Consider the following 23,618-nt stretch of genomic DNA (forward strand, 5'->3'; position numbering starts at 1 on the left):
CCCCCCCCGGTTTTTTCGCGATTACTCCGAACACGTTGGTGATAGAGCTGAAATTTGGCATAATTGACCTTTGATTCAAGCCGGATCTTTTGACACCAACCGCATTTTCGGTTCAGGTCATGTCACTGACCTATGACGTTATAAGTAAACATCTGCACAGTCTTCAGATGTCGCAACTTTGCAACACCTTCAGTGCCAGAAGAGCTTTCACAGGGAGGTGATACTTACAGGACCTAGTATCCTCCAGAGGTCTCACAACTTTTGCTTGCATATCACGGATTTTTCCTAAAGGTCACATGAGGTCAGGTCAGTCAAGTGACCTCACCATTATAAGTCAATGGGGGAGAATGAAAACTGCTATTTTGGCGCCGGGAACGATATCAAATTATCTTAACCACACGGAATCGTGATTTCATGCAATCCTCAACACGTCATTTATGACGTCATGCAATGACGTCACTAGGGTCGTAAATTTTCGTCAATAACTCCTGATCAAATTGCGCTAGCGAGTCGGTAAAGTCACTAATGGACTCAGGAAGACCTGCCAAATCGAACGATGTGCGACATGACCTCCTTTGACCAAGTTCGTGAGTGACCTGGGGGTCCTGAACTGACCGTGACCCGAGGTTAACACCTCAAGTTGACCTCACCCAAACAAAAAAGCATACCATTCGACTCGCCTGAGTGAGACGAACACGATGATGCCAAATTCGCAGTTCTGCGGCCGTTTTTTCGAAGTTATCTGACAAAACCGTACCCGTACCTTAGGTCACTTGACCTGACCTCAGAGGTCACCGCTGATATGAGACCTTAAATTCGGATAACAATCGCTGCGTATTGTAACAGCGCACACGCTCGTTTTTCCTTGACGCTCTAGCTATATCAGGGGCGAAATGGCGAGGGGTTAGTACCGACCCACCCCCCTCGGCCGGCGCATATGTAGAAAACCAATAGGTGCGGCGAGGGTTAAATCATTGGACCTATGACCTGCTGATATGCTGCCTTCTTACATTCACAGATTATTTGAGGCGCATCCAGAAATGCAGGGCAACTTCAAGTCGTTTCGTGATCTCGACCTGGAAGACCTCAAGATGTCACAGGAGTTGCGACAACATTCATCCAGGTATCTGGAAACGTTCTCTTCTTACTTATTTACGATCTATTAATTTCACTTTCCCTATCAATTTACTTTCGCTTCGAAACGGACTGGAATGGACTCTGCATTCGATCAGGGGCTCCGCCACAGGGGGTACGCGGGGGTCCGGACCCCCTCAATAATTTACCTGGGGGGTACAGTACCCCCCAATATTCCGAATAACTATAAGCTTGTTTTCGCATAAGAATGACTAAATCATTTACAGAATGTGTTGAATAATTTAGAATGTGTTGACAGTCGCAAAGCTAAGGAATTTAAGATCTCGAAATGTAGGGATCCCTTAAAATGCTGTGACACACGAAGTGTTCAACTCTCGCCGACCTATATGTACGGGAGTGCCATTATTCTACCATTTTTTTTAATAAAATTAATGCGTTTAAGACTGCTATAGGATTAGCTAAGCATGCCAGAATTCGGCTATAATTTCGTGAGAGAGGTCCAGCTTGCAGGACACCTCCTAGACACAATACCCGCCCTAAATGAGCTTCAAATCGATCTGAGAATCCTTTTTCCTTGTGAGGTCAACCGATAGTGTAGGGGGAAGGGGGTTAAGCCGGTCTTTTTCGAGCACCGTACAAGTCTAAGCAGCCTCACACCGTTCTGAGGTAATCTGCAATAATCTGCACAGGACTCTGTATGCAGGTCGGTAGAGATACGTCTACAAGTCACAACTCTTACAGGATCCCCTGCATAACTTGACCTTTGATTCAATTGCAGCAGTTTGATATCCATTTTCAGGTCAAGCTAGGTCCATGGGTGGAGAACCTGCCCCGGCCACCCCGGCCGTGGCCGGGGTAACTTTCAGCCTACCCCGGCGCGGCCGGGGTAACTTTGTCCACTTTTGTAAATCCTAAAAGCTATCTCCATGCGAAAAACTGCCACCTATAAAAGTGTCTCTCATTATTCTTATCTACCTTGAAAGGTTTTTTAAAATTTACTTTATTTTCATTTTGGAGCTTCTATGCTCTCAATTTTTTTTTCATCGCGCAGCCCGACAAGTTTCATCTAACAACCCTAAATCATATTTAAGGGCCGTTATCGTAAGATGGCACTGCAATATCATCACAAGAGAGGACGAGGGTAATATCAGTGTCCAGTGAGATAGAAGGACGAGCTGTTGGGGGCTGGGGCTCAAGGCTCCTCCAACTTAACCCGCGCCAGGGTGGTGGCTCTATCGTAACACGTTGAGTCGAGCGGTCGGCGTTTCACGCTCCTTCTAACTCGGCTATTGGGCTACGAGGCGAAAAGCGGAACGACGTTTGAAAGAGGGACAAACGTGATCAGAGAAATCTGGTCAAGTTTTAGGCAAGCTCAATCATAAAATCACCATATATAATAAAAGCCAAATTCCTCTGATTTTAGCGTTCTCCAACGACTTTTCTCAAAGTTCATAACATAAGTCTGTCCCGTAGCTCAGTTGGTAGAGGCAATGGACTCCCGAGAGCCCGGGTTCGAGTCGCTCCGGCGCTCGATATTTGAGACTCCTGACGGTGATGGTCTGCCGTTGGTGGGAGCAGCCGCAGCCAGCTGAAGTCAGTTGAGTGGGACAGGCCGTGTCCGGCTTTGAAGGGCACGTTAAACTTTGGCATCTAAATTATCCCGTTACCCAGAATTGCGCGATCGGACGGTAGGGTTCGGGGTCTACCTACGCAACAAGCTCTGCTTAGCGTGGGCCCCCGGCTCTGTCAATCGGTCCATTAAAAAATTCGAGCTAAATCACTGCAAATAAAACATTGGATAACTCGTAATGGCAGACATCCATTGTTCCATGCCACAGAATAGGGGTTTGTTGATAACCGTTGACAAATATTTGTGCATCATCGTCTTTCTGACTTTCGGTCGCCGGCCGGGGTAACTTTTTCAAACATTCTCCACCCATGGCTAGGTCACTCTCTGATCACAGAGACTGAATGTCAGTCTCTAAGGACTCCATACTGCTTTATGTATGAGGGCAAGGCTTTCAAATCCCTTCAACGACTCCTAAAGCCCTGCGCTTTCCTTTAACTACGGCCTTGGAGAACCCGGCACTGACCTAAGAACCTACATAGATATCTGAGCGCCTATGAAGGTCCCTGAATTCCCAAGCCCATGCCAGTCACTGAGAGCCTAGCGCTGTCTGATGGCTAACACCGCCCTTGGAGCGCGCAACAGCGGCCTCCATTCCTCAAGAACGTTGATTTGAGAGGCCGCCATATCGGTGTCAATGGGCTCCGCTTTTCGGTTTTCGATTCCTTGTGCAAATTGAACCTTGTTTTTTCGGTTTAAAGCAGAATTCTCCCGATAGAATTATTAAGTTTTCTTTGAGCTCTAGAAAAAGCGGCAGTTTTTCATCATCTTCGGGAGCTGCTGCAGAGGGGAGGGGGAGGGTGAATTCGCCCAAAATACCCACCCTGGATCCGCCAGCGAGGTTTTGTGTTTTGGGGTCGGACCCCCCAATCCCAAAACCGTGGCGGAGCCCCTGCATTCGATGAATGGGTACCCGGAACTAAGCGCACGAAAGCCCGACGATAGAATTTGTAATTTCAAAGCACACACTTAGGTCAACTAAGATATTGCCAATAGAAGTTCAGATAGATTCCATAGCTCTAAAATAGAGGGTCATCGCCTTCCATCATGAGCCGGGCTGTACGTTTGAGGCCGAATGGATATTGACTATTGAAATATACATGCTATGCTGATTCCGAGTCCGATCAATCAAGGAATTGGGAACGGAAGTCGGACTAATCAGTCTTCGGAACAGAATCCTAAAAAAGATTTAACACGAGCGTACACACACATAAACGGGTACACATACTCAAAATGAGGAGGTGCTATCGAAGGGCTCTGTTGTAGGTAAAGCAGCTTACGCGGCGCTGAAAAACCTCACCACTCTTTTCTAAAAATGCGAATTTAAAGCTGCGCAAATGGTGGAAGACAGCAGCTGAAGGGCGCATATGTCTATGGTTTCTTCGCAACCATGTTCCAACGGTTCCAACCATGACCGATGACCATTAAACATCCCCTGCAATGTTCCTGACCAAGCACTAATTGGAGCTCTCATTTTCCTTCACAATTGTTATGCAGGGCGTTCTTCATATCTGTATAGGCAAGTTATTCAGAGATTCGCACCTTTTTACATGCAATAATTTTGCCATAGTGTTATATCTCTTCAGTCCGGCGCTACACCATGATTAATGATCATGAATGAGAAAACATGCAGGTATATGAATATGAAAAATATGATCAATGGCTTTATCACTCACGTCACGCTGCACGTGCTTTCCATGTGCCGTTCCCGTCCAATAAAGCACCACGGCACTGCATTCACAGAGTCCCTGGGTGTGCGGTATTTCATCTGTAGCACCGCGCGCCACTGCAGCAGCAATGTACCCAGATCCGCTGCGGTGTTATTTGATACCTACACCTTTTCCCGGAACATGGACATTCTGATTGCATGTATCATTTGATTATGTGTGCCATTCGCTGGATAGGGTGCAGCATTGCGCCGCTCCTGGTAGAAAACAATGACGCATGGATATTTTATTAAGGCCATATGGCCCATGAATATGTATTGTATTGGGTACCTACGCGGCACGAGCCTATTTGGTTTGTGCTACATGTATTATTAATTATACAGAACGCACATTTGCGTCTAAAGTTGCTGTATATTAAGTGTTTCTAATTTGTTCTTATGCTGAATTAGACACTCTGTAGTCTGCAACCTGCAGCCTTTTTTTGCCGTGCTCCTGGTGAGTGCGTGGTGCTGAGAGCGTGCAGAAACCGAGTTTGAGACGGTGTCTACCGAGTTTTGTGACTTTCATTCCGCATTTATCATTTATGTGGTCAGAAACTCAACTGTTCATGTCGCCTCTGCCGCCGCTCGATGTCCGTGAGCGCGGTGGGGGAGGGGTCACGCCGCATCCGCCGAGATTCTACCGGTTTCGGAAGAGCCTACGCCCAAGCCGCACCAATCGGAGTGAGCAGCCATGCTCCACCGAATTCTACCGACCCCACCTGACCTGTCACTGGGTCTGCACTCTCAACCGCCGCGGCTCCGACCCGATTGGCTGGACAGAGCTGAGGGTGACGTCAGACCCTGGTCAATGGGAGCGGCCGGGCCCGGGCCGACCGGTGGCGGCCGGCGGACCGGCGGAACCGGACCCAAGCTGCACGCGGGCGGCGCGCTGCCCTGCCGATATCGGCGGAGGCGACGACGTGGCGCTCGTGCTGGCCGCCGCGTGCAGGAGCGACGACACCGAGCCGCCCGTGATGTGCGTCGGGCCCGGCGGGTGCCGGGTCGGCCCCGTCAGGAGCTGGTGACGCCCGCGCGGCTGACACTCGCGCGGACCGCGCGCTGTGCGGCCGCCGGCTCGGCCCATGCACCGAACATCCGACGGCACCTGCACTTTGGCCACATCAATGTCCGATCGCTCACACCTAGACTGGATGAAGTAAATATTCTACTCGATCGCCATCAGCTCGGCATACTCTGCATCTCGGAAACATGGCTCCGGGCAGATATCACCGATAGAGTGCTTGTTTTTCCCGGCTATAATATCATCAGACGTGATCGCACGGCGTCACGCAGACCACTCACTACACCGCGAGGGGGTGGCGTCGCCGTACTGATTGGTGACCATCTGCGGGCCTCCAAGCTGGAACTGGGTGGTGCCGACCCCGCTGTGGAGTCTCTCTGGCTGTCTGTGAGCGGCCCCGGCCGGAGAACGGTGATGGTGGGAGTCATCTACCGACCGCCTGCCGCGCCGCTCGCCAGAGGACTGGAGCTTATTGAAGAACAGCTCCAGGAAGCGGCGGCGACATGTCAGCCGGTCATCGTCATGGGTGACCTCAACATCAACATGCTTGACGCTGCAGCACCGAGCTCCCGCCGCCTCAGCGCCATTCTGAGTGACCTGGGACTCCGTCAACTGGTGCAGCAGGCGACACACGTCGAGCCCACACCCACCCTTCTGGACTTGATAATCACCAACATGAACGACTCCAGCCTAACCGTGACGGTTCTTCCCGAACCGGTCGCCGATCACCAGCCGGTCCTACTCAGCGCTCCGGTTCACAGGCAGCCTCGACAGCGCCCGGCTCCCACAGTTGTACGCCCTTGGCGGCGTGTGAACTGGGACGCCCTCTGTCTCGAGCTGCTGGCCAGTGACTGGAGACCTCTCTACGATGCTCAAGACGTGGACAGCAAGCTGGCCGCCTTCACTACAGTGTGGGACGCCGCAATCGACAAGCACTGCCCGCGGGTCACTGTGCGGAAGCCGCGTCCCCACTGCCCCTGGCTCCATAACAACCCCGAGCTCACATCTGCCATGGAAGACCGGGACGCGGCGCGGGCGGCCTGGGAAGCAGACCGGACGCCTGAAGCACGGAACCGATATCGGCGCCACCGCAACAAAGTGAAGACGCTCACTACTCAGGCACATCGAGAATTCCTGAAAGATGGGCTCCTGCTCAGTGATCGGCGAGAGTTCTGGAATCGACTAAAAACCTATGCCATGCGTCCTGCCGGCGCATCAACATCATCTAGCAGCGATGTCATGGTGAGAGCCGACGAGTTTAATGAACATTTCGCGGCGGTCGGATCGAAGGTAGCGGCCGCGGCTGAGGCGGCACGCGACCGGGGCGCCACCTACAGGCCCCGGCCGGCCAGAGTGTGTGCGGCCGCGCTCGACCTTCACCCGGTGACACTCGCCGAGTTATCCGATGCGATGGGTCGGCTGGGCTCGTCGGGTGCCGTCGGCGTGGACGAAGCTCCCTTGCATGCGATCAAAAAGTGTTTTGCTGTCATTGGTCCCCATTTTCTCCATGTTGTAAACCGTTCTATTACCACTCAGACGTTTCCGTCCGCATGGAAGGTAGCTCGTGTCACCCCTGTTTTTAAGTCTGGCGACCGCTCAAGTGTGAACAACTATCGCCCAATTTCCATTTTGTCTGCGTTCTCGAAAATCATGGAAAAAGTTATCGCAATGCAGCTTATGTCTTACTTGCTAGACAATTACATAATCTCACCACAGCAGTATGCCTACAGGCCCCACCATTGTACCGAGGACGCCGTGATCGATGCTGTCGAGTGGATATCTCAGCAGATAGATCGCGGCCAACTGGCATCGGTAACGACGATTGACTTAAGTAAGGCCTTTGACAGCGTCGATCACGGTGTCCTCGTATCCAAACTTGGTTGGTACGGCGTTCGATCAACTGAGTGGTTCAGAAGCTACTTGTGCGATCGCAAGCAGACAGTGACTGGCGGCTCATCCATCCTCTCCTTGGCCCATGGAGTGGCCCAAGGGTCCATCCTAGGGCCCATCCTCTTCCTTGTCTTCATCAACGATCTCCCTTGCTTCCTTCCTCATGGCCGCATCCTATCCTACGCCGATGATACCCAGATCCTTGACCACTCCCCTCCTGACGTCACCGGGTTATCTGCTCTGAAGGCACGGGTCGAGGTTTCCCTGAACGAGCTTAAAAATTGGTTCTCTGCGAACAGTCTGAAAATGAATGCTGACAAAACTCACTTCATCTTGCTTGGTACCAGAGATTCCATAAAAAAGACAGCCAACTTCCATATCGACTTCTCTGGCTCAAAAATCACCCCCAGTCCGACCGTTACAGTTCTGGGCGTTGTTCTCGACCAGTGCCTCTCATGGGAATCCCACATTTCCATGGTTGTGCAGAGATGCAATCACATCACAGCATCCCTACACAAAATCCGTCACTTTCTTTCCAGAGACATCCTGAAACTCCTCGTCCAGCATCACATATTTCCCCACATCCAATACTGCCTATCCGTTTGGGGAGGAGCTGCCAAGGTCCACATGCACCGTATCCAGAAATGTATAAATTTCGCAGCGAGATTGGTCACTGGTGTACGACGCCACGAGCACATCGCACCAGCCCTCGAATCACTAGGATGGGGCAGAGTGCACGACTGGGTGAGGGATCATGACTGTATGCACGTGTACAGAGCGCTTAACTCCACGGTCTGTCCCGAGTCGCTCCGTGCAATGTTTGTCCCTCGAGGGAGTGTGTCCGAACGGATGACGCGAGCGGTAACGGCGGGACTTCTAGAGCTGCCAAAGCGACGCCTCGCTCGGTCTCAGCACTGTTTTTGTTACCGGGCTGCCAGTGCATGGAACAAATTGGATTCACAGACAAGACAAGCGCCTAGCCGCGCTGCCTTTACCAGAGCTTTGTCGCGTGCCCCTTGTCAGTGAATCACTTTTATATATTTCCACGCTTTTAACTTTATTTGCGCAGCACTCTAAACTCAACTTTTTACCCTTCATCGCATTCATCCTCAGCTATTCGCAGCTTACGTGTCATGATAAAATGCATATATGTGTACCTGAGCGGTGGGTGTCAATTTTAATGCTGTATTATGTTCCATTGACTGGACACATAATAACCACATCGTGGACGTGTCTCTAATAAATGACTTTGACTTTGACTTTGACTTGTAGAGGCTTAAAACTGTTTAACGGATTAGCATACAAATTATTGCTGACAAAATTTGATTCATGATATTGTCGTTCCATTGCAAGCCAACGCTGACGGCAAGATAACTTTCTAAAACATTTATAGGTAATCTGGCACACCTAAACACCGCACAGTATCCAGCATCTAGCAGCGCAACATCATCAACGACACATTTCCAAAAGGTCGCCCGTAATCAATACCTTAATCCGGCCCCAGTCAACCCGCCTGGAAACGTGACAACCGCCGGCGCCTCTAAGCGCCTTACCAGTTCGATATTGAGCTGATGATCTGTGTTATGGGCGCCTACTGCCGGCACGTCATTCACCCAGTGACCTGCCGTGTGTTATTGACGCCAGTTTGACGGCCGATTGTCGCTATGGAACCGCCGTGCGAACGATGATTGGCATCAGACGAGCGACAGACGCGTCCCTGGCACGATGGGGCTGATGGATAGGATCACGGCCGGGCTTTTAATGTTCGTGAATAGGTCACGGCTGTATGATCAATCCTCGTGAATTGCCTAACGTTTGTTTTGAATATATTTACGTCTGTCTAAGCAAATAAGCTGGTATATTTGTCTTCCCTCGAATGTAGGGCTTACAGATAAGCCTTCCCACAGGTGCTATGGTTACGGAGCGAGCGAAGCGAGCGGAGTCTTACGTAGAATAACGGAAATTTCTGAGTATGAGCGGCCGGCCGGCCGGCCGGCCGGCCGTGGTCACGATTCTGCGACGCTTATATCTCAGCAACCACTTGACCGATTTACATGCGGTAATTTTTGTAGGGTAGCTTCATGCCTTCTACCAAGTATTGGACTATTCCCGATGCATGTGGGTGACCCCTTATGCACGTGCCACGTGCAAAACGAAGAGGTGTCACTTTTGTAATTGTTGCAATATCTCGGTAACTACTTGGCCGATTGCGCTGAAAGTTGGCATGTAGGTAGGCACCCACTAGGCAATGCACATCCATGTGCCAGAGTTGGGGTGCTGCTGCACGTGCGCACGTGCAGGGGTCGATTCCAGATCTCGAGAACGGCTGGGCCGATGGCGCTCAAATTTGGTACATGGTTAGGGACCGGTTAGTAGGGCGCCGTGCAAAAGTCAGTTGGGACCCATTTTGCACGTGCGCACGTGCAGGGTGCCGCTTCCAGATCTCGAGAACGGCTGGGCCGATTGTGCTCAAATTTGGCACATCGCTAGAGACCGGTTAGTAGGGTGCCGTGCACAAGTCAGCTGGAGGTACCCCCTCGAAATTTCGCACGTGCAAGGGTCACCCTCTCGCTCGCTCCGTTAGTCGCCCCAAAAGGCGTTATACTGGTTTGTAACTAATGGCGTGGATCTGTGGTATCACAGCTCGTGATTCGCTCCGGGCAATGTCGTTATTGGCGGTGTGCTGTTTAGGAATAACGTCACGACTTTGTCCTCAGGGTGACATGGGTTTTGTCAATAGCCTCAGAACTGTGTCCGCTGGGATTCATGAATAACATCACGGTTATCGCCCATAGTTATGTGATTCGAGATGACGAGAATAAATGACCGTGTCTGCAGGATGACGTTCTTCGTGAATAACCTCACGACTGTGCCGGCAGGGTGATGGGTTTCGTGAATAAGCTCATCAGCCGGCTGGGAACGGACGAGCAGCTGGACACGCTGACACTGCAGCTCTGTCAGCGGCACCTCGACTACGGCGCCCTGCCGCAACATATGACGGTGAGGGACTGGGTGCAGCAGCTCATGGTGCGAACAGTGCAACCCATAGTACAGTATGCATTCCAATCAATCCATAGGGCAACCATTGCAACCCATTGCAACCTATAGTGCAGCTCAGAGTGCAACCAGCCACAGTACGGTGTTGTTGACACTGCAGCAGTAGTGGCGGAACACCTTCAATTAAGGGGGGGGGGGCACTGCCGACTTTTGGTCCCACTTTTCATGCAACGCCCATAGGGCTAATGTTAAAATGCCAAAATCAAAGGGGGGCACGGTGCCCTCCCCGTTCCGCCGCCTATGCACTGCAGTATGGACAGGATCCTAACGTGAATATCAGGGCCAGAAGACGCCAATCAATGCTCAACGGAACACTGAGTTGTAAGAAGTCGATCATAAGTTTTTGGTCATTTGAGCTATATGAACAAATTAAATGCGCAACGCCAATGCACTGTAATGCTAAGCGTCATAGAAATAGCCAATGCTAAACGTTATAGAAGCGGTCAAGATAGGCAGTTGTATAGGTATAGTTGTAAATCCAAGCCATGTAGACAACAGTGCAAAATTGTGATACAAATAGAAGGAAGAAACTTTCAGTTTTTCTTTACAGGCAAATTTTTCCGCTGAATTTAAATGAATTCGAGAACAAAACATTGCATAGTGAATCCAAACAAGAAAGAAAAACAAGATTATCTTTTCTACCCAGTACGGAAACTGAGAAAGAAACACAGGGGCACTTGTTAATAAAGCGTACGAAAGGCCATATTTACTTTAATGCGAAATATTACATTAAACTAAATGAAATTAAAGATAAGCTACCCGACGTTTCGCTTATATTTGCTTAGTCATGGGCGATCTGTCAGATCGCCCATGACTAAGCAAATATAAGCGAAACGTCGGGTAGCTTATCTTTAATTTCATTTAGTTTAATGTAATATTTCGCATTAAAGTAAATATGGCCTTTCGTACGCTTTATTAACAATTGTCTCAAATAAAACTTCAACAGGGGCACTTGCACGATCGCAAAACGCTTTACAGTAGGGGAAGCCGGGGGAAGCCCGGGCGCGGGGGAAGCCCGGCCACCCCGTTTCCGGCTAAATTATTCACAATAAAATGCTCAACTGTTTGTCCTTTCAGCGTGGCAGCTAAGGTAACGCCAGCAAAAAAGTTAAGGATAACAAAAATTGCATATTGTTAAAGTTATAGCGCAAAAATGATATTTTAAGGCTTTTTAGCTAAAAAGTGAGATATGTTGCACTGTTAATGTTATACCATACAGTACTAATATTTATACGAATGTTATGTAAGGACCGTTTAAGTGTTTGTAGTGAGGGGTGACGAGGCAGGCTGGCTTAAGTATGACATTTTTTCGAATATCGCTGTTCTAAAATAAAAATTAGCACATTGGGGTAACCCCGGGCGAGTGGCCAAGCTTACCCCCAACCGAGAGCAATGCCACTAAACCACTATTTTCCATGAGATAATAGTTACTGAGCAGAATTGGTTTACACCTAGATCAAAGATAAATTTCGAAAATAAGCATGTTATCATAGACAAAGCCAGTCATGTCACTTAAGGTCAACTAGGGTCAAACTACGTTTTGGCCGATAACGCGACAGACAATGAAGCTAGAGCTTCAAAAATGGTGTCGTTGTGTTCTTCTTCATCAGCCGAGTCGAATGATATGCAATATGATGCATTAGGGTAAAAAGAAAAATAAATTTTAAGGAATTTTGAAATACACATTTTTTGTCAATTTTGCATCACGATTTTCATCGACCTGTACTGTATATGTGGTAGACGCTAGCTAAAATACCAGTAGTGACATAAACTCTAAGATGTCCAGAGCTAATCAGTACCTTAATATTTCACTTTCCGTTAATATTTGGAAGACACATAATGGTTTCATCAACTCGTTGTAAAGCGCTGGGGGGGGGGGGGGGGTGGCCGGCGTTACCCCTATGCCGGGCTTACCCCAGAAAAATCAACACTTTTTTAAAACTCGATTTTCTCAACCTTATACTTATTCCACGAAACCGAATTTTTGGGAAAACACGGCCAATGAACTTAGCTAGCTAACAGGATATCAACATTTTATACAGCACGTATGGTATGTAATAAAAATGAAAAAGAGCTTACTATGCCGGGCTTCCCCCGGCTTCCCCTACACTCCTTCTCGTCTTTACAAAAGAACCGCTTCAATGGGTTTCTTAAAGCATCGTATTAAAATTAATGACTACGACAGTTTACTTAGAGCACATACTTCAACATTCAAAACGACAATTAATGTACCTTATTAAAATAAACTCCATAGCTAAGAAGGTAAACACACTCAGCGAGAACAGGTTCTTCGGACGAAGGTTCTTGTACGCACGACCCACCGTTTATCTCTGTTATGTGTGCTCGGCAAACTGAGGGCCGCAATGAAACACGAAGAACTAATGGCTGCGTGATTGCTGTTTGTTGTGTCATTCTATTACTGTTTGGCCAGGCTCACGATATTGCCTGGACTGTTGGCAGACAGCATTAGAGACAGCGCGGCTAGGAAACATCCTACGGAACATTCTAATTGTCACATTCGACGGGAAAAAGGATGGCACGCCCGTCACCGCTCCACGTATATGTGAGGCATAGCTGGGCAAAAAGTTGCACTTCATGTGCAGATATGTGAGAGCTGGTAAGATCTCAAAATTGAGTAGACGGCGTGCAGAAAAGGCACATCTACGATTCGAGAGAAAACGAAATCAGTTTTTCAATTTATTCAGTCTAATGTGGTTATGACATCTCATTTGTTTGCAAACTAGGCATCTCGTAATGCAGATGAGATACCAAAATCTGGCTTGCGTCGAGCACTGCTTACTTCTACTTTGGCGAATACGAGCATCACATATACTCGTAAATAGGTATTTTGAGTTTGCACATCAGAGGCCAGTTTTACCAACAGAAAAATAGCCGCCTGCCGGATTTTGTTTTGCCTAAAGACCGTTTCACATACGGAGCGTAAACAGTAAAGCCCTATCCGCTTACGTGCCCATCGCGTTTACGTTCCGAATGTGAAGTGGTCTTTACGCAAAGAATTCCGGCAGGCGACTATTTTTCTGTTGGTAAAGCTGGCCCCAGAACTTCAAGCGTAGTGCGTTCTCAATCAGAAACACAAAGAGCGGCCAACGTTGTCATTTAGGTATGTATGAAAAATAAGAAATAAGGACTTTATTATTTTAATAGTGTGGAAGCATCAGAAGTATGTAAGTATATGCATATAGGTGGTAAATTGATACAATGCACTTTTTAAATCAAATGGGAGCAAAGGGGATGCCAGGTAGACTTATCCATACGATCATAGCGCCCGCAGCGTTCTGAAACCGTCCCAGGCCGTCTCCGTCAGACAACGTGGCACGTGAACCGATTGAGGCGCTCGCAGGCTTCTACATTATTAATGTGTCTGCAGTTGAGTCCTGTTAAGCCAGTTACTCAACATGCAAATGGGATAAAAAATGCAAAGATTGTCTCCGTTAATCGTCTATCATGAAAATATCATACCTGCACATAGCATTGGAAGCTCCAAGGAAATACAGTTCCATATCTCTCTCTCTCTCTCTCTCTCTCTCTCTCTCTCTCTCTCTCTCTCTCTCTCTCTCTCTCTCTCTCTCTCTCTCTCTCTCTCTCTCTCTCTCTCTCTCTCTCTCTCTCTCTCTCTTCTCTCTCTCTCTTTCTCTCTCTCTCTCTCTCTCTCTCTCTCTCTCTCTCTCTCTCTCTCTCTCTCTCTCTCTCTCTCTCTCTCTCTCTCTCTCTCTCTCTCTGTGCTTTCGTCGACAACTTTTTAAAGCCATCACAAAGGAGCGGGACCGAAGCTATTGTTGTCAAGCTTCGTATCCGCTTTAGAACCTAGAAAAAAAAACATCAGCTATGTGATCAATTGGTGTAAGCAACATGAATGTCTATAAGTGCTTCAATTGCTCGTGCAAACACTTAACACTCGTTTATATCTGTTTATCCAAGTTATTGGACCGCCGCGCGTTCGCCAACACTAACAAAGGCGAATGCTGTTCGTAGGAGGCTGGGATCAAACTTATGTTGACCACATGTTTAATTCACAGATCATTGGTGATCAGTTTGTCAGCGTGCTCCGCTCCACACTAGAAAACGAGGGCTCGTGGGACGACGAAACGGAAAAGGCCTGGCAGAAACTGTTCCGGGTGAGTGACACCATGTAAAACACCCTGCCGCAATCGGTTCCGCGCGAATGACCCACAGCTGCGACCTCGGACGGGAAAGGCGTCTGACGAGGCACACAACTGATTTCAGAGGCGAGCTCAGAGCTCAGCGGGAGGTGCACTATGCAGAATGCAGTGTAGTATGTTTATGCTTTATGCGATGCATTGGAACAGAGACAGATCACTTGCTCTTCACTGTTGCATAGTGCGCAAATATGGTTTCAATTGAATCTCTTATGACACGGATGATAGTTAGGCTCTGATATAAATATTCAATATTCAACGTGAAGTCAGCTCCATTACCTTCAGAAACGTGGAACGGAGAAAGACGATGGCGCTGCCACTTGCTAGGCAAAGTATTTTTGCCAAGGGCCTTTTGCAAATTGATAATTTCTGAAAATAAGAACTTCTTAAAAATAAATATACAAAATCCAATTTAATACAAATATGACCAAAACAGAAACTGCAAATCTTTTTGCCGTCTGGCACCAATACCTTGGTCTCGACATGCCGCCTGATTTCGAGAGACCTGCTGCCTGTAAGGGAGACGATTTAAACCGCCATAATTTCGCTACACATTTATCCTCCTAAGCCCAAATCGGGGCAACCATATAACAGCGGGGCGAGCACCCCGGAATGCCGATGAATATCAATAGGAAGAACAAAAGGTTCGGCTTCACAACCTGATTGCTATTACTATTTTTTTTCTTTGCTTGTGAAACTGGTTGACTTGACAATAATATCCCAGTGAGAAAAATAATGTAGATACAGTACAATCCTTTTATCGCCTTGACATTCCCCGTAGATTTGTTTCAATAAGTGATCTTTTTATAAGACCACAAACGTTCAGACGCGACAGGATGTCGGCGAATGCTGTTTGTCTTTCAACCGATTGTGCTTTGAAAAACTGTTGACATGTAGGCGTTCTTATTTGCGTTGGGAGCAGGGTAGCAGGTAGCTTATCATAAGTCAGCGTTTCCAGTTTTTTTTACGAAGGCGCGGCGTGCTAAGTGTGTTGGGAACTTGGCTAAATGTCAATCACTCATTTCCAGTCATTAAGGTCAAGATGAATTAACCCGCGCCCAGATGGGGTCTGCCGAGCAACGCGGTCTGATGGGGGGGGGGGGCATTTTGGCCCCCCCTCAGATCTCGAGAACCACGCAACATAGCGACAAGCGGTAAACGGTGTTGGATAGCCCCAGCGGGGAACTACCTTGTGACCCAATTTCATTGACCTCTGTCAAACCGATGACGTCACAGGTCAGGTCAAAGGTCGAATTTTCACCGTTTAAAGGCATTTCAAGAAATGCGTTGTAAAATCGAGTAAAATGCATTTCATTGAAAATCATCGATGGAGAAATGTTCTTCAAACACATATTTTGCTATTTGAGGTCACTGATACCAGGTCAGGTCACAGAGGTCAGGTCACTGGGGGGGTCACAATATGAAAGTGTCGTGTGATACATGTTTTATGGTCCATTTTACATGACAAATGCGATTATGTGGGTCAGACAGACTTTAGGGCCAGCTTAGGTCACGTTTTGGTCAAGGTCAGGTCAAGGTCAGGTCAAGGTCAGGTCAAATTAGGTCAAATTTCAAAGTTGATATTTTTGCATAAAATGGGTATCGATTCGATGCAGCTCGTCACGGGGAGTTCAATGGTGGTCTCCGTTTTGCGCTACGAGGTCTAGAATTGCTAAAAATTGAGTTCAAAAATTTGACGTCATCAATTTTTAACAGTTTTTTCGCTATAACTTGGCCAAAAAAAGAGGTATCGATCTAAAATTTGGTATGTATATCGAAGAGCGCAGGGACTATCACATATATTCCGGTTTTTTCGAAATTCGAAAAATTTTTGGAAATTTTTTGAGTTTCTCTAAAAAAATTATTTTTTTTTTATTTTGGGGGGTCAAAATCCCAAAATTTCGAAAATCCGAGATAGCAGTTTTGTAGCAACGTCTTTTCTCTACACAACCACATAAAGAACTTTAAAATTGCTTGTTAACTGTAGAATTGGTGAGCGTTTCAAGATGTCATGTTTTTTGCTCATTTTTGCTCGAACATGACCTCAGTTTGACCTCAATAACTCCTGACCTGACGTGACCTGTGACTTGAAATTTTGTGTGAAGGTGTCAAATTGATGCCCGGTAAGGTACCCAAAATTTGGCGGCGCTGCGCGCCGCCGTTTTCTCGCTATTTAAGAAAAACCACAGGGGGGGCCAAAATGGCCCCCCCCCATCAGGGCGCGGGTTAAGAAATACCCATTTGCTATGAATTCATTACCACCGGTCTACAATAACGTTTGAGTTTCGTCTACTATGACGATTGACGACCGCACTCAACCCCATCACTTCCTCTCCTCTGCTCTTAGCGAATAACCACTTGGTTCAACACGATCTGACCTCTGACCCCGCACCGCGCCTGTCTCCAGATACTGGCCTTCACATACGAGGCGATGCACAGCGAATGGTCCCGGTCAGCATCGCGGCGGAGTGCCAGCCAGCGTCATCCCTGTCTGGAACGCGTCAACGGCCTCGGCAGTCCGTCATCGGCCCCGGGCACCTGCTGCGCCCACGTCATCGAGTACTGAGCGTCATCGGCGCGTCATTGACGTCAGTGGCGTCATCATCATCGGGTGTCGCATCTGTGACAGCAGTGAGCTGTCGCGGCGGATATACGGCTGGCCCGAGGCGCCACTCGTGCAGATATTGTGCCGCGGCGGCGGCCTATGGAATTCAGCGAACGATCTCAATATCGGGGCGTGTCCGATGCCGTGGCTGGGTGATGACGCTGGATGATTGTGCGGTGGCTGTTTAGCCAGACTGTGCTCTGCTGTGTGTGTCATTGGATATCGGCATTGTTTTATGAGCATGTTACTCGACCTGGGGCGTTTCACGTCCGGGACAAAATAGGCATAACTACTAGTGATTCAGACATTTATTTCAGAACTGACTTTGATTATCAGTCGTGGTAATCGTACTAGATGGACCAGGTAATTGTAGCTCGCATGAAAGTGATATGTCTGAACGGAAAATATAAGAACACAATAATAGTACGAGTGAATGGTCCCCAGCGATCAGTTCGGATGATCCATGCTCCCCTGGTCACCGCTGAATGGTGGCCGGCTGGCAGTACACGGAGATCCTGTTTGCTAGTGTTATGACGTTCTCGGGAACCCATTTGCCCATTTTCGAACAAATGATGATGACGTTATAAGGCCATTATCCAATCAGCTCCAGAGCGGGACGTTCAAGGTATATCCTAGGACGGTCATTCAGCTGAACACTCCTGGTCGGAAGAGCAAATCTGGCAGCGATATACCATGAAGCTATACAAGCATGAGGGTATTATAGTTCATTTCCGTTAAGAGCTCTGCTTGTTCTAAAGGGAAATCATATAAAGTGGCTTTGCAGACAATGCCATTAATTGCAGCTCGCTCGCCGCCACAGGCGAGGCTTTTCATGCCGCACATTTTCGGCTGGCACCCGGATATATTGCATAACATCAGTAATTTCCTTCCCAGACGCTCTGCAGTTTTCTGCTATGCTGCCGTCCTCGAGGCGTTTTCAGGCGAGCTGATTGCCAACCAAGTTTGGGCTGGCATGCTGTAGTACCTCAACAATGTGCCGTTTTATGTTTGGAACAAACACAAGGGTCCCGTATGCTGTTAGCAATAACATTGCACGGACTTTACGCCATTATACGCTCCGGCCTCTGAGTGTATTACATTGCTAAAAAAGACAGCGGTATTATTTATCAAAGGCAAACACTATCGACAGATTTGTTAACTCTGCTTGCGTCTAGTGCGCACAGATGTATCGCTGAGGCTCAGAAGCACAGTCCACCACTGTCGCCCTGTCGATTGTCCGTCGCCGCTCTGAAATAACCATCAAATAAGCGCGCGATCACGGCATCGAGCCCGGCGGCTCACCTCTTTTAGCGTGTAAAAACCCTGCACACCCGGCGGGTTATTAAAATGCGGCGTCAGCGTCTTCGTGGGGCCAACAGCGCCAAAAGTGTCTCCATTCCGCTATAATCAGCTTGAGAGAACAAAAGAACTTGCTTTGAACAGCTCCCTACATCAGTGAACACAAAATAAATGCGAAACCTCCCTAAAACGTTTTTTTTTTCTGTGACGCAATCCGATCGGAGATACAAAACAAATTGAAAGTTTGCATCGAAATTAAAAAGTACATGCCTATTTTTCTGATCGGCTACGGCTGCTGAGACCCGCACTTAAATTTTGTAAATTTTGTACACACTGCTATTCAACCCTTAGGGTGCTGACACATTAGTAGCCATTACGTAAAGGCAACATAACTTCATCTGAACAACTTAATCGTTCTCTGAAAAAACACGTTCAAGTGGCTAGGTGGAAGGAAAAAGTTGTGAACCATATGTAACATAAGCATACACAATACACATACACTTCATCAACAACACAATTAAAAGAGATATATTGAAAATAAAACCCTGATTCCAAATTACTTTTGTTAAATACAGGTTTAGCACAAGTGCTATTCACGCAATATACCTGTAAGTGGAAAACAGGCACGAACTGCCACAACAAGCTCTTGCGTCCAATATACCCGCAGTCGAAAGTCAGTAGAGCGGACTCTAAGCGACTGTAAAGCCCACAGGACTCTTGAGTAACTGGATACTGATATTAAAAGAAATGATTTTATTCCCCTTTTTTCTTAACCATCATTTATCAAGCGACGTGCTAAAGAGTGGTTTCAAGAAAAGATGAATTTGTAACAGGCTTGTATTAATCATCCACCTAAAAAGTAAAGGTAGGCCAAACAGAAGATTCATGTCTATTTTCTGCATCATGAAAAAAACTACGCGAAATTCGGTCTGAGTCAAAATCAAATGATGCATATCTATTTGTAAAATACGCACGCGACTCGTGAGCACGCACTAAACGCTTCAAAAACTCAATAACGTGACAAAGCCGATATACATATACCAGATCGTTGCACCTAAAATGCTTCTCTGTGACGTGGCGTGTTCACATGACGTGTCCGCATTGCGTAAGGAGCCACACAGCGAATTTATGCTGTCCTTGATCGAGCGATCTGCGCTAGTTGGGTTTCGGTGACACTGGGCCGCATAATACTCACGAACAGGGGCGCGGGAACTACTTTCCGACTGGGGGGGGGGCACACCATAATAGAGATCAACCTAGGGTACCCCCAAATCTAGTTTTCTCACCGGTTTTAGGCCACTTATTTTTCACCCCTCGGCTTTTTCAACAAAAAAGAAAACATTTGCAAAAAAAAGTGTGGTATTCCGTCTCAAAGCTGTGGGGGCACCGCCCCCACGGCCCCAGAGTTGGGGGGGCAAGCTGCCCCCACTGCCCCCCCGGCTCCCGCGCCTATGCTCACGAATCACGATCTTCTATAGGATCTAAGTTCATACTAATGTCTCATGAGACGCATTCAGACGTCATGAGCTTGAAGCTAAATGATTACAACTTTTAACTATGACAAGGTTCGTAATCAAAGCTATAGGTAAGTGAATGGACAAACTGGCCCCAGATGGAGGTCCATAGGCTCTAAAATATCAACAATTACCGAAGGATAAACACGATACTGGTGTTTTATTAGCCGCCTCATGAGAAAGAAATAAAATGATGCATTATTGGCTTCTTAGGGTTGGTGAGAGCCTTGCCTTTCCGAAAAAAAAAACGTTCAAATTCCACCTTAGTTTTTCATCAAGCCATCCACATAAGTTTTTTCGAAACCTTAAAACGACTGATCAAAGGAAACAAAATACTACCGTGTGGCATATAGCGAGTAAATCGACTTGTAAGAACGATAAACAAGCAACCTTATAAGAAGATAGACACGTACCCAGAAACGCCTCACGTGTAGGTGCCCAGGCTTTGGACGGAGCTTCAACTGTAGATCAATAGCTGCAGCTCATTGATAGAGGTGACAGCCTCCTCTGTGCGTCGCGCCTCGCAGGAAACAGAGCCACTCTCTTGTGCGCGGGGGTCCAATCTATAATTTCGTAAGTTTTTTTTTACCTATAATTTCGCATATAGGTACACCCGTAAAGATAGGCTTCACGGCAAGATCGTATGAAATCAAGTACAAAAGAGTAAATATACAATTAATATTTGAATAGCAGAATGGAAAGAAAAACACGTGGTAATGAGGAGTTACGAAACGCATTTCAAACCATTACGCATACACAAACATAATAATGCAATTATATCGAACAAAAACCCTAAGACCGATACAACTCCTTTCTACATAAATGCCTTTCTCGGTTCACCGCAGCACCGCAGATCAGGAGCCCGGATCGTATCCAGGAGCATGCTAAGCAGACTGGAGTGTAAAGAGGCCAGAGCTCTGTTCGGTCGCTGTTTTTATATCAGCGTGCTGTCGGTTTTCCCCATGTAAGGAAGTTATTGCTGGCGCTTCTTGGCCTCTCATTGGTCTAACAAATAGACCACTTGAATTCGACCAATGAGGAGCCGAGAAGTAGCAGCATGGTCGCAACCTGCTGAAAATAAACGGGGGCGAACAGAGCTCTGGTTTTGACAGCTCGAGTAACTCTCAGCCGGCCGCCCTGCCCGCGCTAAGGTTACGCCAAGGCTGCGTTCTTCAAAGATCACTCATCTGGGGATAAGCGCCGTAGGACGCAGTTGTGCTACTATACTGCACTGTTGGGGCTGTCTAAACTCAAAGCCGGTCGGCATGTCGAATTTGCAATTCATGCAAATAGGGTAGGAAGCCCGTGAAAAATTAGACACTATACTGCATAAGTCTGCTGCTGAGTTGCTGTTATAGTCCCAGGCCCAGTTCTCATAAAATAATTCCATTCAATGGTGGCGCTGAACGCTGATGGTGTTGTTACAGCATCGATGCACTATCGACGGTGTATTATGTAATGCGACGCCATCTTGGGATCACCACTTTTGCACAGCAAATTGATTGCGAAGTATTTTCAAGTGTGCTCCCTTCGCGCCTCGTAGAGATTAGCCCATTCCTAAATGCTTCTTGGTCGTGGTAACCGAAAACTCGTGATGATATTTGTCATCTCCGACAGCGTCAATAAAAGATGGCCGGCTTATGTCAAGTTATAGGCCTATCTCATTCGCAGAAGCACATGAGATGTCGGGAAAACTTGAAGCCATGTCGAGGGTTCGGAACAAGAATATCCTTAGCATCAAATTTATCGAAATTGGTACCAGTATACCAGTCGATCAGCTCGACGAGCCGCGAAGGGAGCACGAACAACCGTGCCACTACCTGCTTCTTGTGCTGACATATCGAGTACAACAATCCTATTAGCGTCATATTGTGCCACAGTCAATTCAGAACTTTTTGGCTCCTCTTGTAAAATTTTCAGAAGTAGCACCAAGGATGACCTTGCTGGGAACGGTCGATGTATTAGGCTAACTTAACGCTTCCGAAGTAGTCTTCACCCTCGTCCTTGCACAAACCATAATGATAAGTTGATTTAAAGGTTGAATTTATATCAAAGTTTATATTTATTCACGTTTATAAACTTCGAGCCTCATACATAAACCTATATCAAACTTGCATTCGGCTTGTTCTCAAATCGTGCAACAGTGCACCTTGCATACCCTGCGCAGTGTGCAGTAACATCTACCGTCATTTCACCCGCCCATTAACCTCCCCCGCCTTTAGGTTTCCAGCGACACCTGTGTCGTAAGTCTGCCACCCCCATCGAGTACAAATGCCAGCTAAAACACCCACATTGTCACAATATCGTCGTTTATTTAACGCCGTTATCACACTACCAAGCAGTGAGACCCGTCGGCACAGGCACGGGTCGCTGGCCTGTTGCTGGGACCCTGTTGGAGGTAGCCAACCTCTCATACTCGCCGCGGAGACACCTGTCCGCAGTATCACCTGAGACCCATGTCATCCCTCGCTGTCACGCCCCGCACGTCGCGCCGGCAGCACTTTAATCATACTTACCCGGAGCGTCAACGACTGACGGCCGAGGAAAGACCAGAAACTGCGGCGAGGTCCTCCCGCTCGCCCGAGCCGCTCGCGTCAGGCTCCCACACACACACACACACACACACACTTTGTACGGTATACGGCTGGTTACGAAACTTGCACACACAAAAATTGTAAGCACGTGAGCATCAGTGGTGCTTTAGGAATCATTTCACTTCCCCGGCTTACACGCGAACCAAATCTCACATTTGCGTCTAATGCAATATTTTAGACTTGCAAATGCGCACAGCCGCAAACATCAAATAACATATTGTCGTCAGACGGGAAGCGTGCTGAAGGCCTCAATCGCGCCGCTGATCTTGGTAACTTGCCCCGTGCAAACCCTGCCAAGGACCGACACAACACAGCCCGGAATGCAGCAGATGCCACGAACTGCCACTGCTGATGCCACAGCACAAGTTACAGCGCACCTTCATCACTTACCCCCCTCGCCCTCATCGAGGCACGATCAGAGCATCACGAGTATTCCCGCATCGCCGCCGCGCCGTCGCCCAAAGCAACGCCCCGCCCCTCCTCCCCGTTCCCCGAACGCCCCCATCTGCCAATAGCAGGAGGCGAGAGACGTACCGCGGGTCGCCGCCTGCTCAGCTGGAGCGCACCACAAACATCTCAACCAGACCAGTAGAGGAGCCAGTGATCACCTGTGGAACACAGGTCATCGAGGGTCAGTGGCCAGAGTGAACACGGATCGCCCGACACTCGTCGGATTTGATAATATTCGGTGATGATGCAAGTCGGTTCAGGAGATCATCCAGGATTGGTCCAGATCCATTTTCACGTTTTCACGTTTTCAACACGGCGAGGAAGACAAAATGTTAGCGCATTTAGTGCCTCAATAGTGCAAAGGGATGATAACTACTTCAGTGAGAGTGAATAATGAAAGTGAAAAAGAAGCCAAAAAACGGCAAGAGCCTTCCTTCAAAGAAAATAAAAAAATAAAAAGAGAGACTTAAAAGCAATTCCAAAACAACTGCAGTGCTTTGACTTTTCTCTGGCAGTCAGGGTAAACGGAAGAAAGCTCGGGCCATTTGCATATTTCCCCCCCAAGATAATTGAGACGTGA

The 23,618-nt window shown here is 47.8% G+C and overlaps 2 protein-coding genes across 5 annotated transcripts in view; one reads left to right on the top strand and one right to left on the bottom strand.

Annotated features, from left to right (window-relative positions):
- The window catches only part of LOC122374082 (globin-like), a 44,991-nt gene extending 27,387 nt beyond the window's left edge, over positions 1–17,604 (top strand). The window contains exons 2-5 of the mRNA XM_043352621.1: positions 1,019–1,123; positions 10,221–10,341; positions 14,436–14,534; positions 16,984–17,604. Of these exons, the coding sequence (XP_043208556.1) occupies positions 1,019–1,123; positions 10,221–10,341; positions 14,436–14,534; positions 16,984–17,142 (484 nt within the window). The 3' untranslated portion in view covers positions 17,143–17,604. The remainder of the gene's footprint in view (positions 1–1,018; positions 1,124–10,220; positions 10,342–14,435; positions 14,535–16,983) is intronic.
- Positions 17,605–22,286: 4,682 nt separating this feature from the next.
- LOC122374079 (serine/arginine repetitive matrix protein 2-like) overlaps positions 22,287–23,618 on the bottom strand; it is a 34,138-nt gene continuing 32,806 nt past the window's right edge. For all 4 annotated transcript variants that reach the window (XM_043352609.1, XM_043352606.1, XM_043352608.1 and 1 more), the window contains exon 14: positions 22,287–23,196. In XM_043352609.1, the coding sequence (XP_043208544.1) occupies positions 23,140–23,196 (57 nt within the window). In that variant the 3' untranslated portion in view covers positions 22,287–23,139. The remainder of the gene's footprint in view (positions 23,197–23,618) is intronic.

This window comes from Amphibalanus amphitrite, unplaced genomic scaffold (assembly GCF_019059575.1).
Source record: "Amphibalanus amphitrite isolate SeventyFive unplaced genomic scaffold, NRLGWU_Aamphi_draft 001599F_arrow, whole genome shotgun sequence".
Taxonomy (NCBI): Eukaryota; Metazoa; Arthropoda; class Thecostraca; order Balanomorpha; family Balanidae; genus Amphibalanus; species Amphibalanus amphitrite.